Source organism: Ursus arctos, unplaced genomic scaffold, assembly GCF_023065955.2.
Source record: "Ursus arctos isolate Adak ecotype North America unplaced genomic scaffold, UrsArc2.0 scaffold_16, whole genome shotgun sequence".
NCBI classification, from domain to species: Eukaryota; Metazoa; Chordata; class Mammalia; order Carnivora; family Ursidae; genus Ursus; species Ursus arctos.
The window spans coordinates 37532477-37554060 of NW_026622830.1; the positions used below are offsets into that span (position 1 = coordinate 37532477).

Sequence of the window (21584 nt, forward strand, 5' to 3'; positions counted from 1 at the left end):
GAGATGAAGGTGTTTGGGGCTACTGAAGCAGCTAGAAATTGAGGGAGGAAACCTGGTGAGGAGAAAGCTACACACATAAAAAAAAAAAAGGGAAGCCCCCAAATCTGTGTAAACATCCTTTCAAATTCTTGAATAAGCCCTTAACTGTTCATACAAGATGCAAGATTCTATAGAGTTTAGTGAGGAAAACAACAGGTGAAAAGCTGACACAGATTTTGAAAAATACATTGCTGTAGGAGAGACAAAGTTTCAAGTTTGCGACTTTCGAATAAAACCCTAGAAAGGCCATATCTTAGGAAGAAAGACCACAGGCTAGTACCAAGGATTAACTCTAAGTTTAAGAAGAAAACTGAAATAGACTCACTTTCTTCCAAATCAAGGTGATCTACCAATGATTTTACTAAATGCTAGAACAAAACTCAACATCATTCAAAGGAATACAACAAATTCACATCTCTACAACATATCATCCACAATGACCGGGTTGCAATAAAAAAAATATATATATATATATATATGAGACACACAACAACAACAAAAAAATGGGATCTAGGGTCAAGGAAAAAAAATTATCAACAGAAACTGACCTCCCAGTGACCTAGATTTTAGAATTAGCAATCAAAGTTTTTAAAATAACAATAAACATGTTAACAATGGATATAATAAGTGAAGACAAGGGGAATTTCAGGAGAAATATAGAAACTTCTAAAACAGGGAAACTTTAGAACTGAAAATACAGTATTTTATATTGTAAAAAAAAATCACTACATGAGGTTCATATCAAAGTGGACACTGCAAAAGAAAAGACTGGTGAACTTGAACACAATTCAACAGAAATCATACAAATGGAAGTATAATAGTTAATTTTATATGTCAGCCTCCCTGGGCCACAGGGTGCCCAGATATTTGGTCAAACATTATTCTGCATGTGTCTGTAAGGGTGTGTTTGATGAGGATGAGATTAACGTTTAAACAGGTAGACTGAAACAGATTGCCCTCCCTAAGGTAGGTGGACCTTATTCAGTCAGTTGAAAGCCTTCACAGAACTAAAAGGCATACTCTCCATAAATAAAAGAATCCTTTTTGCCTGACTGCCTTTCAAACTGGAACACTTTTTCCTGTCTTTACACTTGAACTAAAACACTAGCTCTTCCTCAGTCTCAAGCCTGCCAGCCTTCAGACTAAAAGTACATAACTAGCTCTCCTGGTTCCCAGACCTTTGGACTTGGATTGGACTACACCATTGGCTCTGCTAGGTCTCCAGCTTCCTGCTGACCCTGAAGATCTTGGGACTTGTCAGCCTCCATAATGTATTAAATATAAAAGCCAACTCTTTATAATAAATCTGATAGATAATTTCTTATTTGTTCTGTTTTACTAGAGAATTCTGACTAGTATAGTAAGCACAAAGGCAAAACACAGCAAAAAATAAGAGCTTCAATAACATGTGACAGTGTCAAGTGTTTTCATAAAAGTAGAACGAAAGTTCCAGAAACAAATGATGAAGATTATGGACCAGAAAAAATATCTAAACAAATACTATCCAAAAGTTTTCCTAATTTGATTAAAAACATTAACCACAGATTCAGCAGGCACAGTAAACAAGGCACAAAGAAACCACACCTAGACATATCATGGTTAAACTGCTGAAAGCCAAAGATAAAAAAACAATTCCTTAAAGAAGAGAAAAAGAACAAAATTCTGATTCATGCTACAAACATGGATGAACTTTGAAAACATTACGCTAAGTAAAACAAACCAGACACAAAAGGACAAATACTGTATGTTTTCACTTATAAGAGCTACCTAGAACAGGCAAAGTCATAGATAAAGAAAGTAGAATGGAGGTTACCAGCACGTGAAGAGAAGGGGGAATGGGTAGTTATTGTTTAATATGTACTGAGTTTTCTAACTGGGATGATAAAAAAGTTATAGAAATGCATAGTGGTGACAGTTATACAACACTGAGTGTACTTAGTACCACTGAATTATATACTTAAAACCGTTAAAATAGTAAATTTTACGTTATATATTTTTTACCACAATAAAAAAAAGGGAAAAAAAGTGCTAAAAGATAAAAACCTGAAGTCTGTATCCAACAAGAAATTATATTTTAAAAGTAAAGGCAAAACAAAGATTTTTTCAGATGACAAGCTGATTTTTCACCACTACACCTACCACATTACCAGAAATGCTTGTTCTAGGCTGAAGAGACTAATACCAAATAGAGATTCACATCTACATATGGGAATGAAATATTAAGTATGTGAGAAACTATGTAAAAGATTATTTTAGAATAAACCTGAGAAAGACATTCTGAAAACTTTTGGAACACTGTAAGGGGATAAAAACCTACCAGTGATGTCCTCCCAACACCACAAAAGGTAATCAAGTTCAAAGCACATCATTAAGAACCAGTATACAAGGTAATTTTGATTGAGGATTAGACAAGTGCCCTTAATTTTTTTTAATCTAAGTAACAGTTACAATTTCTCCTTCCAAATTCACCATAGGTCAATACTATTCTTTAAAAAAAAAAAAAGATGAATATAATCACCAAACTTTCGAATACCTTATTTATTCAGAGAACATTTCTTGTTAGTTATATAGAAAAATCCATGGCATAATACAAATATATATTTCTTATTTTGACAATACTAATGTATACTCAAAAATATTTGTCATCCTGCAAAATATTCTAGTAATAGTGATTTTATAGCACCTTTTTATATAAATGTTCTGAAGTAAAATTGGCAGACTGAACACATGAATGAGTTCATTTCCACACCCCACTAAAACCTTACCAAAAAGAAATTTAAGGGAGAAAAAAGATTGACACACACAAGTGATGATGATAAGAAGGGCAGTATCAACACAATTTCAGAAAACAGAACGCAAATGGACAATTACTGACTGAGGAGAGGAAGATGAATCCCGATGCCTGGTAGCCAAGACATCACAAAGCAAACTAATCTCCACCACAGTAAACAAATTCCTGCCAAAGAAACACCAGAAGAGCTTAGAATAGAAGGTATCTGGTATTTCTGAAAGCCAGTTTGGGACTAAAATTAGGAGAACTGGTGGAAAATGTCAAGAAGAAACACACAGATGCCTAAATCCCCTCCACATGCTTGCAGAAAATATGAGGTAAACTCTTCAGAGACACTCAACCATACAGGCCCCAAATTAGTGGATATCCAGCACACATGGGGGCAGGTATCAGGGGCTCTACTTAAAACAGGGTTCTACATGAAAGTCTAAAAAAGAAAAGGTGAGATCTCCAGCTGCTTCCCTTGTTCTGCACCAGAATACTGGCTATAGAGCTGCCAGACCTGGGAAAAATGTCTCTCTCCCTAATCCAAAAGAAAAACAAAATTTTGTTTTTTTGGGGGGAACAAACACCTAGAAATTCCTCCAACAAAAAAGCCTGATCACACCACTCCTTTTGAGGTCAACAGGACCTGCCATTACACACAAAGCTTACAAATGTCTTTTAAGTACCACATTCATAATTAATAAATAAATAAATAAAGTAAGTAAGTAAGTACCATACTCATGAGTATGAAAACAGAAGGGGTGACTAGCACTAGATAGTTGGAAAAATTTGCTAACATGTATGAAACAAACAAAACAATACTACTGATTTCATTTTGTTTTGAAACAAAACAAAAACAGCAGATAACAAATTTTAAACCATAATGGTCCCAAGAGAGATGAGTGAAAATACTGAGTTCATGAAGTAAGAACAGGGCACTACATTTTAAAAGTATTAGTCACTGGGGTGCCTGTCAGTGGAGCCTGCGACTCTTGATCTCAGGGTCATGAGGTCAAGCCCACGTGGGTCTAGAGCTTACTTCAAAAAAAAAAAAAGGTATTAGTCATAGATGAACCCCTAGAAATTAAAACAAAAGCCAAAATTACAAATTCATCAGAAGTAGAAGGTCTAGGAGATAAAACTGAAGACATTTCTGAGACAGCAAGACAAAAGAGATTTCAAAAAGGAGAAAAAATAATTTTTGAAAAAGATACAAGGGACTGGAGCATAAGATCCAACATCCAGTTCACAGAAATTATAAAAATAAAATAAAGGAAAGATAAGGGAAGAGATTAATACACAGTTTTTTTTACTTTCCCCAAAACTAAACTACATGAATTTCCAGATTAAAAGTACTCAAGTACTCAGTAAGTACCAGGCATACTGAATAAAAAAAGACCCATTCCAAGATGCTTCATTATATTAAGAACACAGGAATTAAGACTTCCTTCCAAAGATGAAAAATACACCACAAAGAACTGGGAATCAAAATACATAACAGCAAGCCTGAACGCTAGAACATAAGCGAACAATTCCTTCAAAACCTAGGGAAAACGATTTCTAGTCTTGCATATACCAAATAAGGGAATAAAACGAGAGAGAAAAAAAAAAGTGAGATTCAGGAAACAGAGAATCTGATATTGGAGAGATGAAAAGGAAATCCAAAATGATGGTGCGGTAAAGACCAGGGATGACAGTCACACAGCAGGCTTCCTGAGCACCCATTCTAGACTTGAAGGTGCCAAGTCGCATGTCTCCAAAGAAAAACAAAATGGAACTACCAAAAGACCAGATTTGTCTGGGCGACATAAGAACTCTACATAAATTCCACTGGGAAGATTTTAAGGCTGAATTAGCGGTAGTGACTATGAGAATTAGAACTCCCATATTCCCAGTTTGCCTACCATGCATGTATTTCCCTTCCCTCCGGCCTCCCTATGTTACAACGTTCAGTTACATGGGTGCTCATTTTGAATATAATGTTATTAAGAACTGATCCTTAGGGGAGCCTGGGTGGCTCAATCAGTTAAGCATCTGCCTTCGGCTCAGGTCATGATCCCTGGGTCCTGGGATCGAGCCCCACGTCCCCGCACTCTGCTCAGCAGGGCCTCTCCCTCTGCCTGCCACTGCCCCTGCTTGTGCTCGCTTTCCCTCTATCAAATAAATAAATAAAATATTTAAAAAAAAAGAACTGATCCTTATTATATACCTGCAATGATATATAATCATTTATTTTTTAGACAACTTGGTCTCCTTGGATTTAACAATTCCCCATTTTTTCATCTGATTATTTATAGTCATAGATTACTATGATAGAAAATAACAATTTACTTTAAAAAACAAGTAGTATATGTTTTCAATAGTTGTCTTTTATGCATAAATATGTAGTTATGATTTCATTTTTAAAATAGACATATAAAACATTCACACATATATATTTATAACTCATTTTTCATTTTTCAAAGTCATTAGATTTAATCATATCAGACCTTAGTCTTGACAATTTCTAGTTACTACATAACATTTCACCACATGATAATTTACTTATAGTCCTCTCTGTTAGACATTAGATTTTTAAAATTTTTTTGATATTCTTAATAATGCTTATTGAGAACTACATAAAGTTTTGTCTGTATTTCTAATGTCAAGTTCCTTACAAGCAGAGTAAGTTTAAGGCTTTGCTCTACATTACTCAGTTGTCCTCCAAAATTTCTGCCAATTTATATTTGTACCTACAATGTACTAATGTTCATTTCATCACACATTTATGATCAGTAATACAGTATTTTTAACTCTTTCACAAATTAAGAGGGAACAAATTTAACATGTACTCATTTGAATTTCCCTATTAGTTCTGTTCTATTATCTATTTATGACTTCTGATCATTTTTCTTTTGGGGTATTATTTGTATTTGTGTGGTTTTTAATTTGATATACAGACAGATAAATGTTGACCTGTGTTTTCTTCTCTCTCTCTGAGGGGATAGTATTAAGGTTTTATTGTTAATAATTATTTTAAGTAATCTAAAAGGGATCTTTTAGCAATACTTTTATAAAGGCATGAGAACGGGGGGATCCTCAGGAATATAAAAGTGCCTTAAAATCATATAACTTTTTATGTATCTTTTAACTATAAATACTTTGACATATAAGCTTCCTGTCTTAAATATCAGAGTATTATGTGGATTAAAGCAATGTAACACTTCCAGGTATACATGCCAATACAGCTTAATTTTGAAAAGTTTTTACTCACTTGTGGTCATGATGTTAGGAGGGCAAGAGGGTATTCCATGATCTACTGCCCATCTGTAGGCTCCTTCTCCAACTAAAAAGCTAACAACAGAAAAATTATTCTTTTAAAAATTCAGTATCATTTTCTCCTACATATTCAATAAATATAAATCATATGTAAGGCAACTGAAAAAATGTCTTGCATATAGATATAATTCTAGGTTTACTCAAAATAATGATATGGCTATATGCCTCAAATTTTAAATTTTTCCCCAAGTTAGAAATTTTACAATTGAAAATGGTACAATTTCATTTATAATAACCAACAACTAAAAATTGGCAAAATTCAACATAACAACAACAAAAAAAAGTTGATTTCCCAGTGGAAAATATTAAGATTTATCTTGGATCACCATGGTCACAGATCCATTTAATCAGGTTAAGAATCAAAGTTTCAGTGAGTGTTTTCAGATTTGGTAATTTTGCCTACTATAACAACTGGACCTACTCAAAATGAGTGGGTACATCTAGAGATGCCCCAAAACAATGAGATGTACTTACATTTGCAAGTCTTGATGCAACAAAAACATACCTATGACCTATATAAATGACCCTCAGGTCATTTCTACTGTGGTAGTACTATGGTGTGTACCAAAAGTAATTTTTTTTTTTTTTTAAGATTTTATTTATTCATTCGACAGAGAGAGAGACAGCCAGCGAGAGAGGGAACACAAGCAGGGGAAGTGGGAGAGGAAGAAGCAGGCTCATAGCGGAGGAGCCTGATGTGGGGCTCGATCCCGGATCGCCAGGATCACGCCCTGAGCCGAAGGCAGACGCTTAACCGCTGTGCCACCCAGGTGCCCCCAAAAGTAATTTTTTAAGCTCTAACTGCAACATAAAGAAGTAAATAAAAGGATACTGTTAGCTAACTGTAAAAAACTTATTTTTCAAAGATTTCAAATAGCATGCAGGATAATTAACTACTCCATTCATTCCCTAACACAGTAATAGCAAGCAGTTACCATCATAATCAATCACTTCATCTCCTTCCATAGCCAACTTCTTAAAGATCTCAGCCAGCTAGTCATGGGTTTCCTTGAACTTGTGCCTGCTCATTAGTTTTCTGCTCCCTATTTTTTGTTTCTGTTCTTCTAATCATTCCAACACTAAAACGCAAAGTAATGCACATCGAAGTCTTTAGATTCATTTGTTAATAAGACCAGTGACAGACTGGCAAAACAAAATCTAAGGAACCACTCAAAAACATCCAAATAGTTCTAATGAGAAACTAAATAGTTAAGTCCGATAACTATTTCCCAATAAACGTAAAGGTAGGAGGCACTGAAAAAAGAGGAAAGGCCCAACAAGAATAAACTTTACCCCTTCAAACTTCTATTTTTTTTAAATTCTAAAGGATTCTGAAAGTAGAAAACAGTTTGTCCTATTCTTCTATCAAATGAAGACCACTGCAAAGAAAATGCAAAGAAGGGGCGCCTGGGTGGCACAGCGGTTAAGCGCCTGCCTTCGGCTCAGGGCGTGATCCCGGCGTTATGGGATCAAGCCCCACATCAGGCTCTTCCGCTATGAGCCTGCTTCTTCCTCTCCCACTCCCCCTGCTTGTGTTCCCTCTCTCGCTGGCTGTCTCTATCTCTGTCAAATAAATAAATAAAATCTTTAAAAAAAAAAAAAAAAGAAAAGAAAATGCAAAGAAAAGCTGTCACATAAAATTCAAATGGAAGAATAACTGAAATAGAAACTTGAATGCGAGTTGAGCTGTCCTGATGGCATTTTTAGCACTTCCTTCTTCTAGAAAAGGAATGTGATATAAGAAACAACTTCTCTTCATGTGAAGATGTAAAAGAGAAGCCAAAGGAGCATATTAAATGATCAGAACAGAAGTTTGGAGCTAAATCTTAGCACGCCCATTGGTCATCTTGGGTTCAATCCCAGTATCTGGAATCAATGGCATTTTACAAAATATTCTTAGTTTCATTTTTCATTTCTTAAACAGTCATTGCTTTTAAATTAAATCAATTTGCCATTGGCTGCTATGCAAATTTTTAAAATAGTTGAGGCATTTTACAATATTCACAGGAAATTGACTATTTGGAGGCCATCTTGTGGATAAGAATACTGAATATCTGACCTTTTCTTACTATCAAAACCTACCTGTCTAGTAGTTAATAATCCAACAAAATGGCATATAAGTGCTTTTGAAATCATTTTAAAATTCTGAAAAGCTACATGATACTAACATGTCCAAAAAATTACTTTCTAGAACATTAAATGCAGTATCAATTCACATTTCTCTCAGTCTTAGTGACTCTCCAAGGAGAAAGCTTTTAGAGAAATTTTGTCTCAATCAAGTTAGGAAATCCCATTGACTCTACCTTTGTAATATATCCAGAATCTGACCATTTCTCACCACCTCTCCTGCTACCACCTTTGTCTGAGTCACCATTATCTGTTACCCGGACTGCTGCAATGGACTCATTACTTTCATGTATGCCTTGCTTTGCTCCCTGCCCCAGTCTGTGCTCACCAGCCACAGACATCCTCGTAAAACACAAGTCAGACAATGACATTCCTCTTCTCAAAACCTGCACAAAACTGGAGTTTTCATGAGAATCCCAAGTGATCTGATTCTTTCTGCTCCTTCCTTACCTCATCTTTTAGTCTTCTTGCCCCCTGGCTTACTCTACTCCAGCCTCCTGTAAAAAACACAAATATGCCAAGGGACTTCCAGTCTCAAGGCCTTCACCCTGAATGTTCCCTCTATCAGGCTCACCCTTTTGTCCCAAATGGCAAATTCCCTCATCTGCTCAAATGTGTCCCCTTAATGAGCTCTATTTAAAACTATACCCAACACACTACACTCCCCTACCCAGGACTCCCAATCCCTGCCATTTTGCTGTTTCCACATTTTTTTCTACCCTGTAACATACTAGACACTTTACAATTTACATATTATACCTATTGTTTACTTCTATCTTCCCCAAAGAAACTTCACAAGCGTGGGAATCTTTGTTTTTTCACTGACATATCCAAGCATTTACGATAGTGCCTAAAGCATACTAAGCATCAAACATTGGCAAGCTATTAAACAAATAATCATGACGTAGGGTGTCAAAATTCCTTAAGGGACAGCATTTTCCTTGTGATATACCCAATTTAATTTACATTAAAACAAGTCCAACATGATGCAAAACAAAGAGCAACAACACTCCACTGAGAGCAGCCCCGAGGTGGGGTAACTGAAACCTTCGACTAAGTGCTGCTGCAAACACTAGCACAGCCAAGCCTCCGGGAAAGAGCGATTTGGGCAAATACAAGATGTGAACTGCAACCTCAGGGATGGCAATCAGCCATTTTCAAAGAACCGTGACTCCATAATCGGTCTAAAAATGTGTCATTTTGTGATTTAGAAGGCTCTCAAGAATGCTCAGGGATCCCAATAATCAAAATACATTATTCTGAATAAGAAAGATACAGGAGAAAATGAGAGCTGTTTCTTTGGACTTAAAAACTGATTTCTATTTTACCTATCACTCCTTTATTCATCATAAATATACAAAATTGAGGAAAGACAAACTAGGAGCTATTGATCATTTAAAGCTTACAGACATATAAAGTAAAAATAAAGGGGAACTTGCTGTATTTGCAAATAACATACCAATCAAATTAAATTTTAACAATTTAACTCTAAAAAATTTTTTAAATTCCAATTGTTTTACATTTAAAAAATGACTTTTTGGGGCACCTGGGTGGTTCAGTCGGTTAAGCATCTGCCTTCAGCTCAGGTCATGATCTCAGGGTCCTGGAATCAAGTACCAGGGTCCTGGAATCAAGTACCATATCTCCCTCTGCCTGCCGCAAACCCTTGCTTATGCGCTCTCTCGCTCTCTGATAAATAATCTTTAAAAAAAATAAATAAAATAAAAAATACTTTTTTTAGAAAACAGAACCTCAGCATAAGCAATTGACACATCAAAAATGAACAATCTTTAGAATCAAAATATATATCATCAATGTTCATACTTCTCTGGTTATCTTATAAGATTTTTTCCACTATTGTTATTTTGTATTTTAAACTGTTTGGTTTGAATGGGAATCCATCTAAATCCCTACCTTCTGATTAATCAACAGATCTCTTATGTTTCTTTTAATCTTTCATTTTTTAATTGTCTTATCTTTTTTTAGTTGTCTTTTCACATTCACACAACAAAAGTAGTACAATTTTGAGTGAATTTATGAAATATAATAGATAAAATAGTACTTTAAAATAAACAATGTACCAAAAACTAAATTTTCCTCTGAAAAAAATCCTATGGTCTAATGAGCACTTCCAGGTTTCATTTATACTAAACATAAAACAATATTTGTCTAGCTTTCCCTTTTTCATCAAAAGAAACATAATTTCCAAAAATCCTAACTTCTATATTAGGAGTCAGCAAAGTTTTTCTGTAAAGGCCCAGATAGTAAACAGGTTCGCTTTATAGCCACAATGTTTCTTTTGCAACAACTCTATTTGGCCTTTGCAGTGCATAAGCCATAGACAATACATACACAAATGAGTATGGCTGTGTCCCAATAAAACTTTATTTACAAAAGCAAGCAGCAGACCACATTTGGCCCATAAGCCATAGTCTGCCAATTCCTGTTCTAAATGATAATGCCTATCAAAGCTGCACCCCTTTCAAATGGAAAAAGAAAGATTCAAGCTACACTTTTATAAATAAAATAAAGAAACTTAGGTAAATGTGACACAGTTTATAAACGAAGGTATACAGATAAATGAACTTTTTATTTAAAGACTTCTTAGAAAACACCTATTATATGTAATGCCTTGCTGTCCCCATACAGTAGTGACAGATAACACCAAAGGACTATGATTTCTAAGTGTTCCATCTGCTTTTGACAGTTTTTGTACCTTTATGCCTGGCACAAAGAAAATGAACAATAAATATTTGCTGAGTGGAGGAGAAATGAATGAATAATTAAATGGGTGTAAACAGTTACTCCTCCTTATTATAAAAGGATTCCATTTTCCCTTTACTTTTAATCTGCTGCTTCTAATATGATATGAAAGGACTCCAAAATTTTATAAAGCCTAAAAGTGGTCAAGTGTGGGACTTGGTTTCATTAACTGCAAAATGTGTCTTACCCTGATAAATCACTGTATAATTTTTATGAGTTAATGCATGCAAATCACATAAAACAGTGCCTGACACAGTGTACAAATGCAATAAATGTTAGCTATTACTATTACAGAAATTAGATAACTTGACTTATTAGGGTCATATGAAAATAAGCTCAAAGTAAAAACAACAAATTTGGTTTTGTTGATTTAAGACACTCAAGGAATTTGTTTTTTTCTCAATTACTGCAGGTATACAATAAACTTCCAGGACTGTGAGAGATTTCTGCTTCTGGACAAGATGGGATAACAGGGAACAAATTTACACTCTTGCCTGAAGAAACTGTTTTGAAAATCACAAAATGTAGGAAACATTAGTTTTCAGATATTTGTAGGCAACATAAGGACAGTGATCCTTGAGAGAAAGGAAACAAACAAGGTAAAGCCTATGACCGACCCAGCTTACTACCTAGAGTGGTTCCAGGCTGTGGCACAGAAAGAATTCAGGCAAAGCCCAGCAGTTTCTCAGTTTCGGAGAGAGCTAGGCACCCGGAAAAGCCCACACATCCAGGGTTCACAGGGCAGAGTATCAGAGAGAGCTGCACACAGAAAGGACTCTGAGATCTGCACAGTCCCCTCCAGTCTTCAGCTGAACAGAGATGAGTGCATGTGTAACAGAAAATCACCCAAAGCCTGGGAAAGAATACCACAAAAGTTTTAGAGAAAACAACCCCAAGTTCACAAAGGGAGAGGAACAGCTCTTGTTCCCACCAGTCAAAGTAAGAAACCCTACTCTAGGTACATCCGTTATAGGACCCAGAAGAGTTTTACCCAAGAGTAAAGCAAAATTAGCTCAAGGCTAAATGCTTCTCTAGTAGCATGTAACAATGTATAAAGCAAGACCTGAAAGAATAAACCTGTCTCTACATAACTTAACCACAACCTAGAATAAAACTCAAGATTATTTATTAAAACTTAAAAATATCTAGCACCAAATAAGATAAAACTCACAATGCCTAAAATGCAATAAAAAATTACAAAGCATGCAAATAAGCAAGGAAATGCAACCAATAAAGAGGAGAGAAATATTTCAATTGAAAACAACTCAGAAATGACAAAGATGATAATAAATTAGTAAACAAAGATATTATAGCAATTGTTATAACTCTATTCATATGTTCAAGAAGCTACAGGAAAGATTAAACATGTTAAGTAGATATACAGAAGACACTCAAAGCTGCAACAAATCAAACTTCTGAAGATGTCTACAGTGTCAGAGATGAAAAATAAACTTGATGGGATTAACAAGTGATTAGATATTGTAGAAAAATAGTGAACTTGAAAACAGCAATAGACATTATTCAAAATGAAAGAAAGAGAGAAAAAGGGATAAAAGGTATCCAAATCAGCAAAGAAGAAGTCAAACTGTCTCTCTTCGCAGATGACATGATACTCTATATGGAAAACCCAAAAGAATCCATTCCCAAACTATTAGAAGTTATAGAGCAATTCAGTAATGTGGCGGGATACAAAATCAATGCTCAGAAATGAGTTGCATTTCTATACACGAATAACGAGACTGAAGAAAGAGAAATTAGGGAATCCATCCCATTTACAATAGCACCAAAAATCATGTTAAATCCAAGTTACCTTGGAATTAACTTAACCAGAGACGTAAAGGATCTATATTGTAGAAACTACAAATCACTCTTGAAAGACACTGAAGAAGACACAAAAAGATGGAAAAATATTCCATGCTCATGGATCGGAAGAATTAACATAGTTAAAATGTCCATGCTACCCAGAGCAATCTACACTTTCAATGCTATCCCGATCAAAATACCAATGACATTTTTCAAAGAACTGGAACAAACAGCCGGTAAATTTGTATGGAACCAGAAAAGGCCCCGAATCGCCAAGAAATTGTTGAAAAGGAAAAACAAAGCTGGGGGCATCACAATGCCAGATTTCGAGCTGTACTACAAAGCTGTGATCACAAAGACAACATGGTACTGGCACAAAAACAGACACATAGACCAATGGAACAGAATAGAGAACCCAGAAATGGACCCTCGGCTCTTTGGGCAACTAATCTTTGACAAAGCAGGAAAAAACATCCGGTGGAAAAAAGACAGTCTCTTCAATAAATGGTGCTGGGAAAATTGGACAGCTGCATGCAAAAGAATGAAACTTGACCACTCTCTCACACCATACACAAAGATAAACTCTAAATGGATGAAAGACCTCGATGTGAGACAGGAATCCATCAAAATCCTAGAGGAGAGCATAGGCAGCAACCTCTAAGACATCAGCCACAGCAACCTTTTTCATGACACATCTCCAAAGGCAAGAGAAACAAAAGATAAAATGAACTTGTGGGACTTCATCAAGATAAAAAGCTTCTGCACACCCAAGGAAACAGTCAAAAAAACTAAGAGGCAGCCCACGGAATGGGAGAATATATTTGCAAATGATACTACAGATAAAAGACTGATATCCAAGATCTACAAAGAACTTCTCAAACTCAATACATGAGAAACAAATAAATCATAAAATGGGCAGAAGATATGAACAGACACTCTTCCAATGAAGACATACAAATGGCTAACAGACACATGAAAAAATGTTCAAAATCATTAGCCATCAGGGAAATTCAAATCAAAACCACAATAAGATACCACCTTACGCCAGTTAGAATGGCAAAAATTGACAAGGCAAGAAACAACAATTGTTGGAGAGGATGTGGAGAAAGGGGGTCCCTCCTACATTGTTGGTAGGAATGCAAGGTGGTACAGCCACTCTGGAAAACAGTGTGGAGGTCCCTTAAAAAGTTAAAAATAGAGCTACCCTATGATCCAGACATTGCACTACTGGGTATTTACCCCAAAGATACAGACATAGTGAAAAGAAGGGCCATATGCACCCCAATGTTCATAGCAGCTCTGTTCACAATAGCTAAATCGTGGAAGGAACCGAGATGCCCTTCAACAGATGACTGGATTAAGAAGTTGTGGTCCATATATACAATGGAATATTATTCAGCTATCAAAAAGAACGATTTCTCAACATTTGCTGCAACGTGGACAGCACTGGAGGAGATAATGCTAAGTGAAATAAGTCAAGCAGAGAAAGACAATTATCATATGGTTTCTCTCATCTATGGAACATATAAGAACTAGGAAGATTGGTAGGAGAAGAAAGGGATAAAGAAAGGGGGGATAATCAGAAGGGGGAGTGAAGCATGAGAGACTATGGACTCTGAGAAACAAACTGAGGGCTTCGGAGGGGAGGGGAGTGGGGGAATGGGATAGACTGGTGATGGGTATTAAGGAGGGTACGTATTGCATGGTGCACTGGGTGTTATACGCAACTAACGAATCATCAAACTTTACATCAAAAACCAGGGATATACTGTATGGTGACTAACATAATAAAAAAATATTTTTAAAAAATGAATGGAAAAAGTAAACAATTTATAAGTGATCTGTAGGACTACAAGAGGTCAAGTACACATGCAATTGGAGTCCTGAAGGACAGAAAGAGGAATCTGAAAAAATATCTGAAGAATTAATAGCCAAAAATTTTTCCCAGTTTGATAAAATACATTTCCCTACATAACCAAGATGCAAAATAAACCCAACCAAGACATGACAAGAAAACTACAGACCAATATATCTCATAATATATGAGATACAAAAATTCTTTACAAAATCTTAGCAAGTTGGATCTGACAATATATCAAAAGCATAATACATTATGACCAAGTGGAATTTATCCCAGGAATGCAACTGTTGCTTTAACAACTGAAAATCAACCAACCACTAACTGACTAAATAAGAAAAATTATAAGATCATCTTAATAGATACAGAAAAGCATTTGAGAAAGTACAACACTCATTCCTATTAAAACTCTCAGAACACTAAGAAGGGACTTTCTCAGTATAATAATGAGACTTTCTCAGTATATCATAGATGTTATGATAAACCTACAGCAACCATCATACATAAAAGACCAAACGCTTCCACCCTAAAATCACAAACAAGGCACAAATGCCCACTCTCACATTTCTTTTTTTTTTTTTTTCACTCTCACGTTTCTATTCCACATTGCATTGGAGGTCCTAGCCACTGTAATAAAGAAAAGGAAATTAATTAAAGGAACCCAGATTAGAGAGGAAGAAATAAAACAATCTTTATTCTCAGAAGACATTATTGTCTATGTAGAAAATCTTATCAAATCTATAAAAATGATACTATAAAACAAATGAATTTAGCAAATTCCCAGGAAAGAATATCAATGTAATAAAATCAATCATATTTCTGTATTGTCAAGGAACAATGGGAAATTAACATATATATGTAATTTATCATTGTATTAAAAAGAATGAAATACTTGGCGTGCTGGGTGGCACAGCAAGTTAAGCATCTGACTCTTGGTTTTGGCTCAGGTGGTGATCTCAAGGTCCAGAGATCAAACCCCTGCACTGGGATCCACGCTCAGCAGGGAGTCTGCTTCTCCCTTTCCCTCTGCCCTTCCCCCCACTGGTGTGTGAGCTCTCTCTCTCTCAAAATCTTTTTTTTTAAAAGAAAGAATGAAATACTTAAGTATAAATTTGATAAAAGCTGTGTAAGACCTGTACACTGAAAACTATAAAACACTGGTCCAGAGAGGTTAAATGAGACTTTAATAAATGGATATGTTGCAATCCTAATCAAAATTCCACCAGGCTATTTCTAGAAATAGACAGGCTAATTCTCAAATAATATGGAAATGCAAAATGCCTAAAATGGTCAAAACAATTCTGAAAACAAAGAATAAAGCTGAAGAACTAGTACATGAGAAAATGAGACAGCTAGTTCCAGACAAGTGTAGTATCACTATATGGTATCATTTTAATGGAGAGATGGCCATTACTTTTTCCCATATATTTTATCTTTGTAAAATATAAAAATATTGCACATGTCCCCTTTGAAAACTTGAAACAGCAACACTGGGTATCATTAGTCTTTGTTAATTTGCTACTTTAACATGAAAATATCATCTTATCATTTTAATTCATAATTCCTTGATTATGGTTGGGCACCTGTTTGTGTCTTTATGTACCATCAATATTGTCTTTTCTATAAATTGCCTATTTGTACCCTTCACCAATTTTTAAAATTTAGGTTGTCTTGTTCTTAAACACTATGGTTACTAATTTTTTTTTTTTTTTTTTGCTACCTATGCTGCAAATAATTTTTCTCAGTTTCAAAGGCCATAATGTCTTTTAATTCAGATCATGGTATCTTCAGTTGTACAATAACTATACATTTTCACTTGTCATATGTTTCCATATTTAGCTTTATTTTTTAATCTTAATAAGGACTTTGCTACCCCAGTCATAAACATAATCTCTTATATTTTTTACAGACTATTTTTTTAAAGAATTTATTTATTTGTCAGAGATAGACAAAGCACAAGCAGGGGGAGGGACAGAGGGAGAAGCAGGCTCCCTGAGGAGCAAAGGTGCCTCACATAGAACTCGATCCCATGACCCCACGATCATGACCCAAGCCCAAGGCAGACGCTTAACTAACTGAGCCATCCAGGCATCCCTCTTACATTTTTTTCTTAAATATTTTATACTATGCTTTTTTACTTTCATGTTTGAATTTTATTTCTTTGAACGGCATTACACAAGAATTCAAATTAACCTTTATCCACTAGGTAGCCGATTGTCCCAAAGCATTGCCCACAACGCTTTGAGATGATACTTATGATAGACTAAATTTAATTCTCTACTGGGTCCGCTTCTGGACTTCCAGTTCAGTCCTACTGATTTTTTCTACATATATATACCTATACGTAAACCAACCTGTTTTAATTATGATAGTATTACAAAGTACCAGGATAGCTATCAGGTAAGTCCAACTCTTTGATCTCTTTCAAAACGTCTTGACTATTGTTTTACACTTGGTTCCTCCATACAAACTTGAGAATCAGCTTGATAAATGCCATGAGTAGTGTGGGGAAAGGGATTATGGAGATTTGCAGGCAAACTTTAAAATACTTTTCATAAGATTTATGCTATTTTCCTCGTCCACTAAAACAACTGCCTTATTTCCTCCCTACTGGGCACGTGTCTTCTAATTGGTTTAGTGAGGGTTAAGTATGCTTTACGTATAGTAGCAAATATGGGTGGGTGAAAGAAAACAGTCACATTTTAAATCAACACTGAGGAGAATATAAATCCAGAGATAATCTCTTTACATCTATTACTCCCATAAAAATAAGTCCTATCCAATAGGATTCTGAGTATGCACTAAAAAAAACTTAGCAAATTTTGGGTTAGTGGACTTCAAAACAGTTAAAATAGCATTTTATAAGACAAATTTATGAGACAAACACAAATTATGAGAAAAGTCTAAGAATTCTTTAATCACTTTTCCTACTTACAGAGTTCTAAAAGTAAACTTATTGATATCAATCAAACATATAAACAATCTCAAAATTTCATATTTGCTTCTCCTTAACCTTCTTTTATTGAAGACACAAATATTAAAAATTGTATTTCTTCAAAATTTTTTAAAATTGACCTTTCTAGTATCACAATTAAACACCTGACAAGTATATGATTAAAATGATTACTTGAGTATATTTGGGTAAAAGGTTTCAAGACTTTTCAAAACTATATTAATTTATTTTCTATGACTCCAAATTATAACAGTCAAATAAAGTGATACCTTATAGTACTGTTGTCACAACTTTCAACACAGAACATTAATATAACCTTCACAGCTGGGCATTATGAACATATACTAAGCATGCAGTAGCATTGAAGCATATCTGTTATTATTATTAGGCATGCTAATGGAATGACGGTTATGTTTTGCAAACATAGAGCAATTTACAAAACTACTTAAGGGTAAAAAATATCACATCAAGGATTTCCCTTAAAATACTATAGGAAAGGGGCGCCTGGCTGGCTCAGTCGGAGGAGCATGGGACTCTTGATCTCGGGGTCATGAGTTTGAGCCCCAAGCTGGGTGTGGAGATTGCTTAAAATCAATCAATAAATAAAATGAACTCTAAAAAAGTTTATTAAATTAAAAAAAAATACTACAGGAAAAAGAGAGATTGAGTGAGATAGATGAAGGGCAAAAACTGTTAATTATTAGAGCTGGATGACAGGCTCATGAGGGCTCTTTACAATGTTCTCTTTACATTTATAAATACTTGAAAAGTACAAAGTTTTTTTAATGAAAATTGTATGTTAATGCTGGAGAAAAGATGCTCTCTTACTAATCTTAACATCACAATGTGTTTCTCCAGAAGAGAAAGATTAAGTACTTTTATTCTAAGATCATCTCAAAATTAAAATTAGTTTGGACTGTGGACTTTTAAAGTTTCATAATAAAAGATCCCAATTGTGCACTTAGGAACAGCAAAAACATCTCTGTAATCAACTACAAAACCAAAAATTAACTCTGATCTCTTTTCTGCTTTAATCTGTAATATTCTATTGCATCTGAAGCTTTATCAAGTGTATAAAATGTTCCAAGATTATAGAACAAAGTATGTCTTCCTCTCAAAGGCAAGCTACTGCTGGTGTGTAACCAACAACATCAGCCTTCTGTGGATAAAAATAGCCTTCAAACACCACAAGCACCAAAGACCAAAGACCTAGGGAAAGTCAGGCAGAACAAAGCAGTTACCAGGGAGGAATTCGGCCAGCAGAGAGCTTGCCCTTCTGCCCTTCACACAAGAGTCTGTTTGCAACGGAGACTGGGTTCTTGATTCCTATAAAATAAAATTGGCAGAAAATGAAGTCAGAAAAATATCTTCAAGTTTCCCACTCAGTTTTGTGGCTGTTTCAATAACACATCTTTGAAATATCTTGGAAAAATCTTCTTTTATATATACTAATGAAAACCCTTAATTATCATAAACAATATGGACAAAATCAACAAATAAATGAATACCCAGTAAATACAAGAAAAGAATAAAAACATACATTCTCATGTTTTGTCATGTGCTACAGCAGCAAAGACTGAATTTGAAATAATATATATTCAAATTAGGTTCCTTATTAATAGATTTTAGAATAGAATAGAAAAAATAAACTGAAAATGTGGCATCCACTATCAAACATTGAATTTCTTCTAAAGAACAAACATGATTACAAACAGCTTCAAATTTACCTTGAGGGGAAAAAATTAATGGCCAAATCTTTAAATTCACCTACAAGAGAGACAGATTAAAGAGAATATCCTACAAACTGGGTAAGAGTGGGGAGAAGAGGCCAAGTATGTACAAGATTGTAACCTAAAACATGGTTCAGATTGTTTCCAGGAGGGAAAACAGAATGTGAAGAAAAGTGAGAAGCGGATGCTTATCTGCGAGAAATGATAGGACAGTAAGTATTAGTGTGAAAAATACTGTCATGATAATGATGACAAATATGACAATGTGATAATGACTGAAGACAGAGACACCAACTCAGTATCTAATATATGCCAAGCCCAGTACCAAACCCTTAAATATATCAGATTAATTCACTGATGTCTCAACTCTATCATGTAAGTATACTTATGAACCCTGATTACTGAAGAAATATTTGCACAGAGGGTTAAGTCACCTGCCCAAGATCACAGGGCTAAGATTTCAACAGAAGCAGCTAATGCCAGAGACCACACCCTTAACCACTAACCAATGGATGCCCCTCAGGACAGCATCAGTACAAAAAAAAAAGAAAGAAAGGAGTGGGATATAAAAAGATTATTAAAACTCAAATTAAGGCCACCATATGGACTCAAAACAAAACTATTTAGCTAAACAACAAAAACATGCCACCAAAAAAAGTATGAAATACGAAATAAAGGAAAAGCTCAGATTTCTATACTAGCTCTTAAAATATATCTCTGTATATGTTGATGTAATATTTAAAGACTTTAATAATTGTCAAGTTACAAATTCAAATCTACAGAACTCTCCATCAAAACTTCAAAAGGATTTTTATGATGAATGAAAAGCTGACTCTTAAATTTATCAGGAAGTGAAAACTTTGGGAAAAAATGAAGAGGTATTCACCCTTCAAGATACCATTTCTTATTAAAAACTATTCTTAATTAAAAGAGTGTAGGTTGAGTACAAACAGACAAATACATCAATGGAACAGAAAATAAAGCTAAAGTTCAGACACAGACACAAAAGCATTTGAATATTTAATGCATGACACAGACAGTATTTCAAATGAGTAGGAAAAGATAGACTCTATGTGAGAGGTAGAAAGAACACAGAGTGATGGGAGTCAGACTGTTACAACTGTACCCGCTATCTATTGCTTCTCAGCTACAAATTCTCCCTTCATTGCCTGATCTGTGAAAATGGATATGGGCCCTTAACATGTTTCCTTTGCCAGCTGGCACACTGGCAGCTTTGTCAGTAGAGGGCACTAGAAACACACTGCAGGAGGAACGGGTGGCTTATCAGGCAGGCTTGGAGAGCTTCAGTTTTTCTTCACTCTTTGGCCCACATGGTATTCCCCCGTGCTAAGTGCCTGCAGGGTGCAGCTTTCTCCAGCATTTGGCCACCACATGTTTTCTCCAGCTCCTGATTCAGGCTACAACAGCATAGCTGACAGCCCCCAGAAAGAACAGGACTGTACCCAACTCAAGTCACAAACCTTCTCAGCCTCACAGGCACAAATAGTGAAATGTCCCATGTGGACAGGGCTGTCTGGTGAGTCAAAAACCCAATCTTTATCCTGTGCAACAGAGGTTCAATTCCCATAGTTTCCTCACTCCTGTGTGCCCACCTGCTAGCCTGAGCTCACCTGCCCCACAGGATTGTTCCTGGTCTCACCAGTGACTGTGGCCTGGGTAACCCAGCAAATTCTCTGCTAGGCAGTGGGCTGCAAACACACCTTCTTCAATGAGGCCCAAAACCCCTTCCAAGTTTATCCTTACCTGGGTATTCTCGCTCAGCCCTAGAATACATTTTGAGTTCTCTTTCCATCTTTGTATAGTGACTCTCCTATCACTGCTTAACAGTTCTTTATATTAAACTTCCCCTATTTAATCTACCATGTGATTTGTCTCCTAGTTAGACCCAGACTGATACAGTGACCTTGGGCAAATTACTAAATCTCTTCTGTATTTTAGTTTCCTTATCTGTGAAATGGGGATAAAAATAGTGTCCTCAAAAGGTAATTGTGAGAACTAAATGACTGAATATATATAAACTACTGGAGAACAATGCATAGTATGTAACAGTCACCCAATAAACAACAGTTGTTATTATTATTATTCAAGATTAGGCAGGGACAATTTGTTAGTTATTTCAGAAAAAAACAATGCATTAAAGAAGTAAATGAAAAATAAATTATAAGTGTATTAAAATATATACTTATAATTATGAGG

At 35.3% G+C, this 21584-nt stretch overlaps 1 protein-coding gene across 5 annotated transcripts in view; it reads right to left on the reverse strand.

The window, feature by feature from the left end:
• TASP1 (taspase 1) overlaps positions 1–21584 on the reverse strand; it is a 253010-nt gene that overhangs the window by 189059 nt on the left and 42367 nt on the right. For all 5 annotated transcript variants that reach the window (XR_003317189.4, XM_026503016.3, XM_044385679.2 and 2 more), the window contains 2 exons: positions 18879–18963; positions 6069–6148 (listed from right to left, as the gene is read on the reverse strand). Coding sequence is in view for 4 of the 5 variants with exons in the window: in XM_026503016.3 (XP_026358801.1) it covers positions 6069–6148; positions 18879–18963 (165 nt within the window). In the remaining variant the exon portion in view is untranslated. The remainder of the gene's footprint in view (positions 1–6068; positions 6149–18878; positions 18964–21584) is intronic.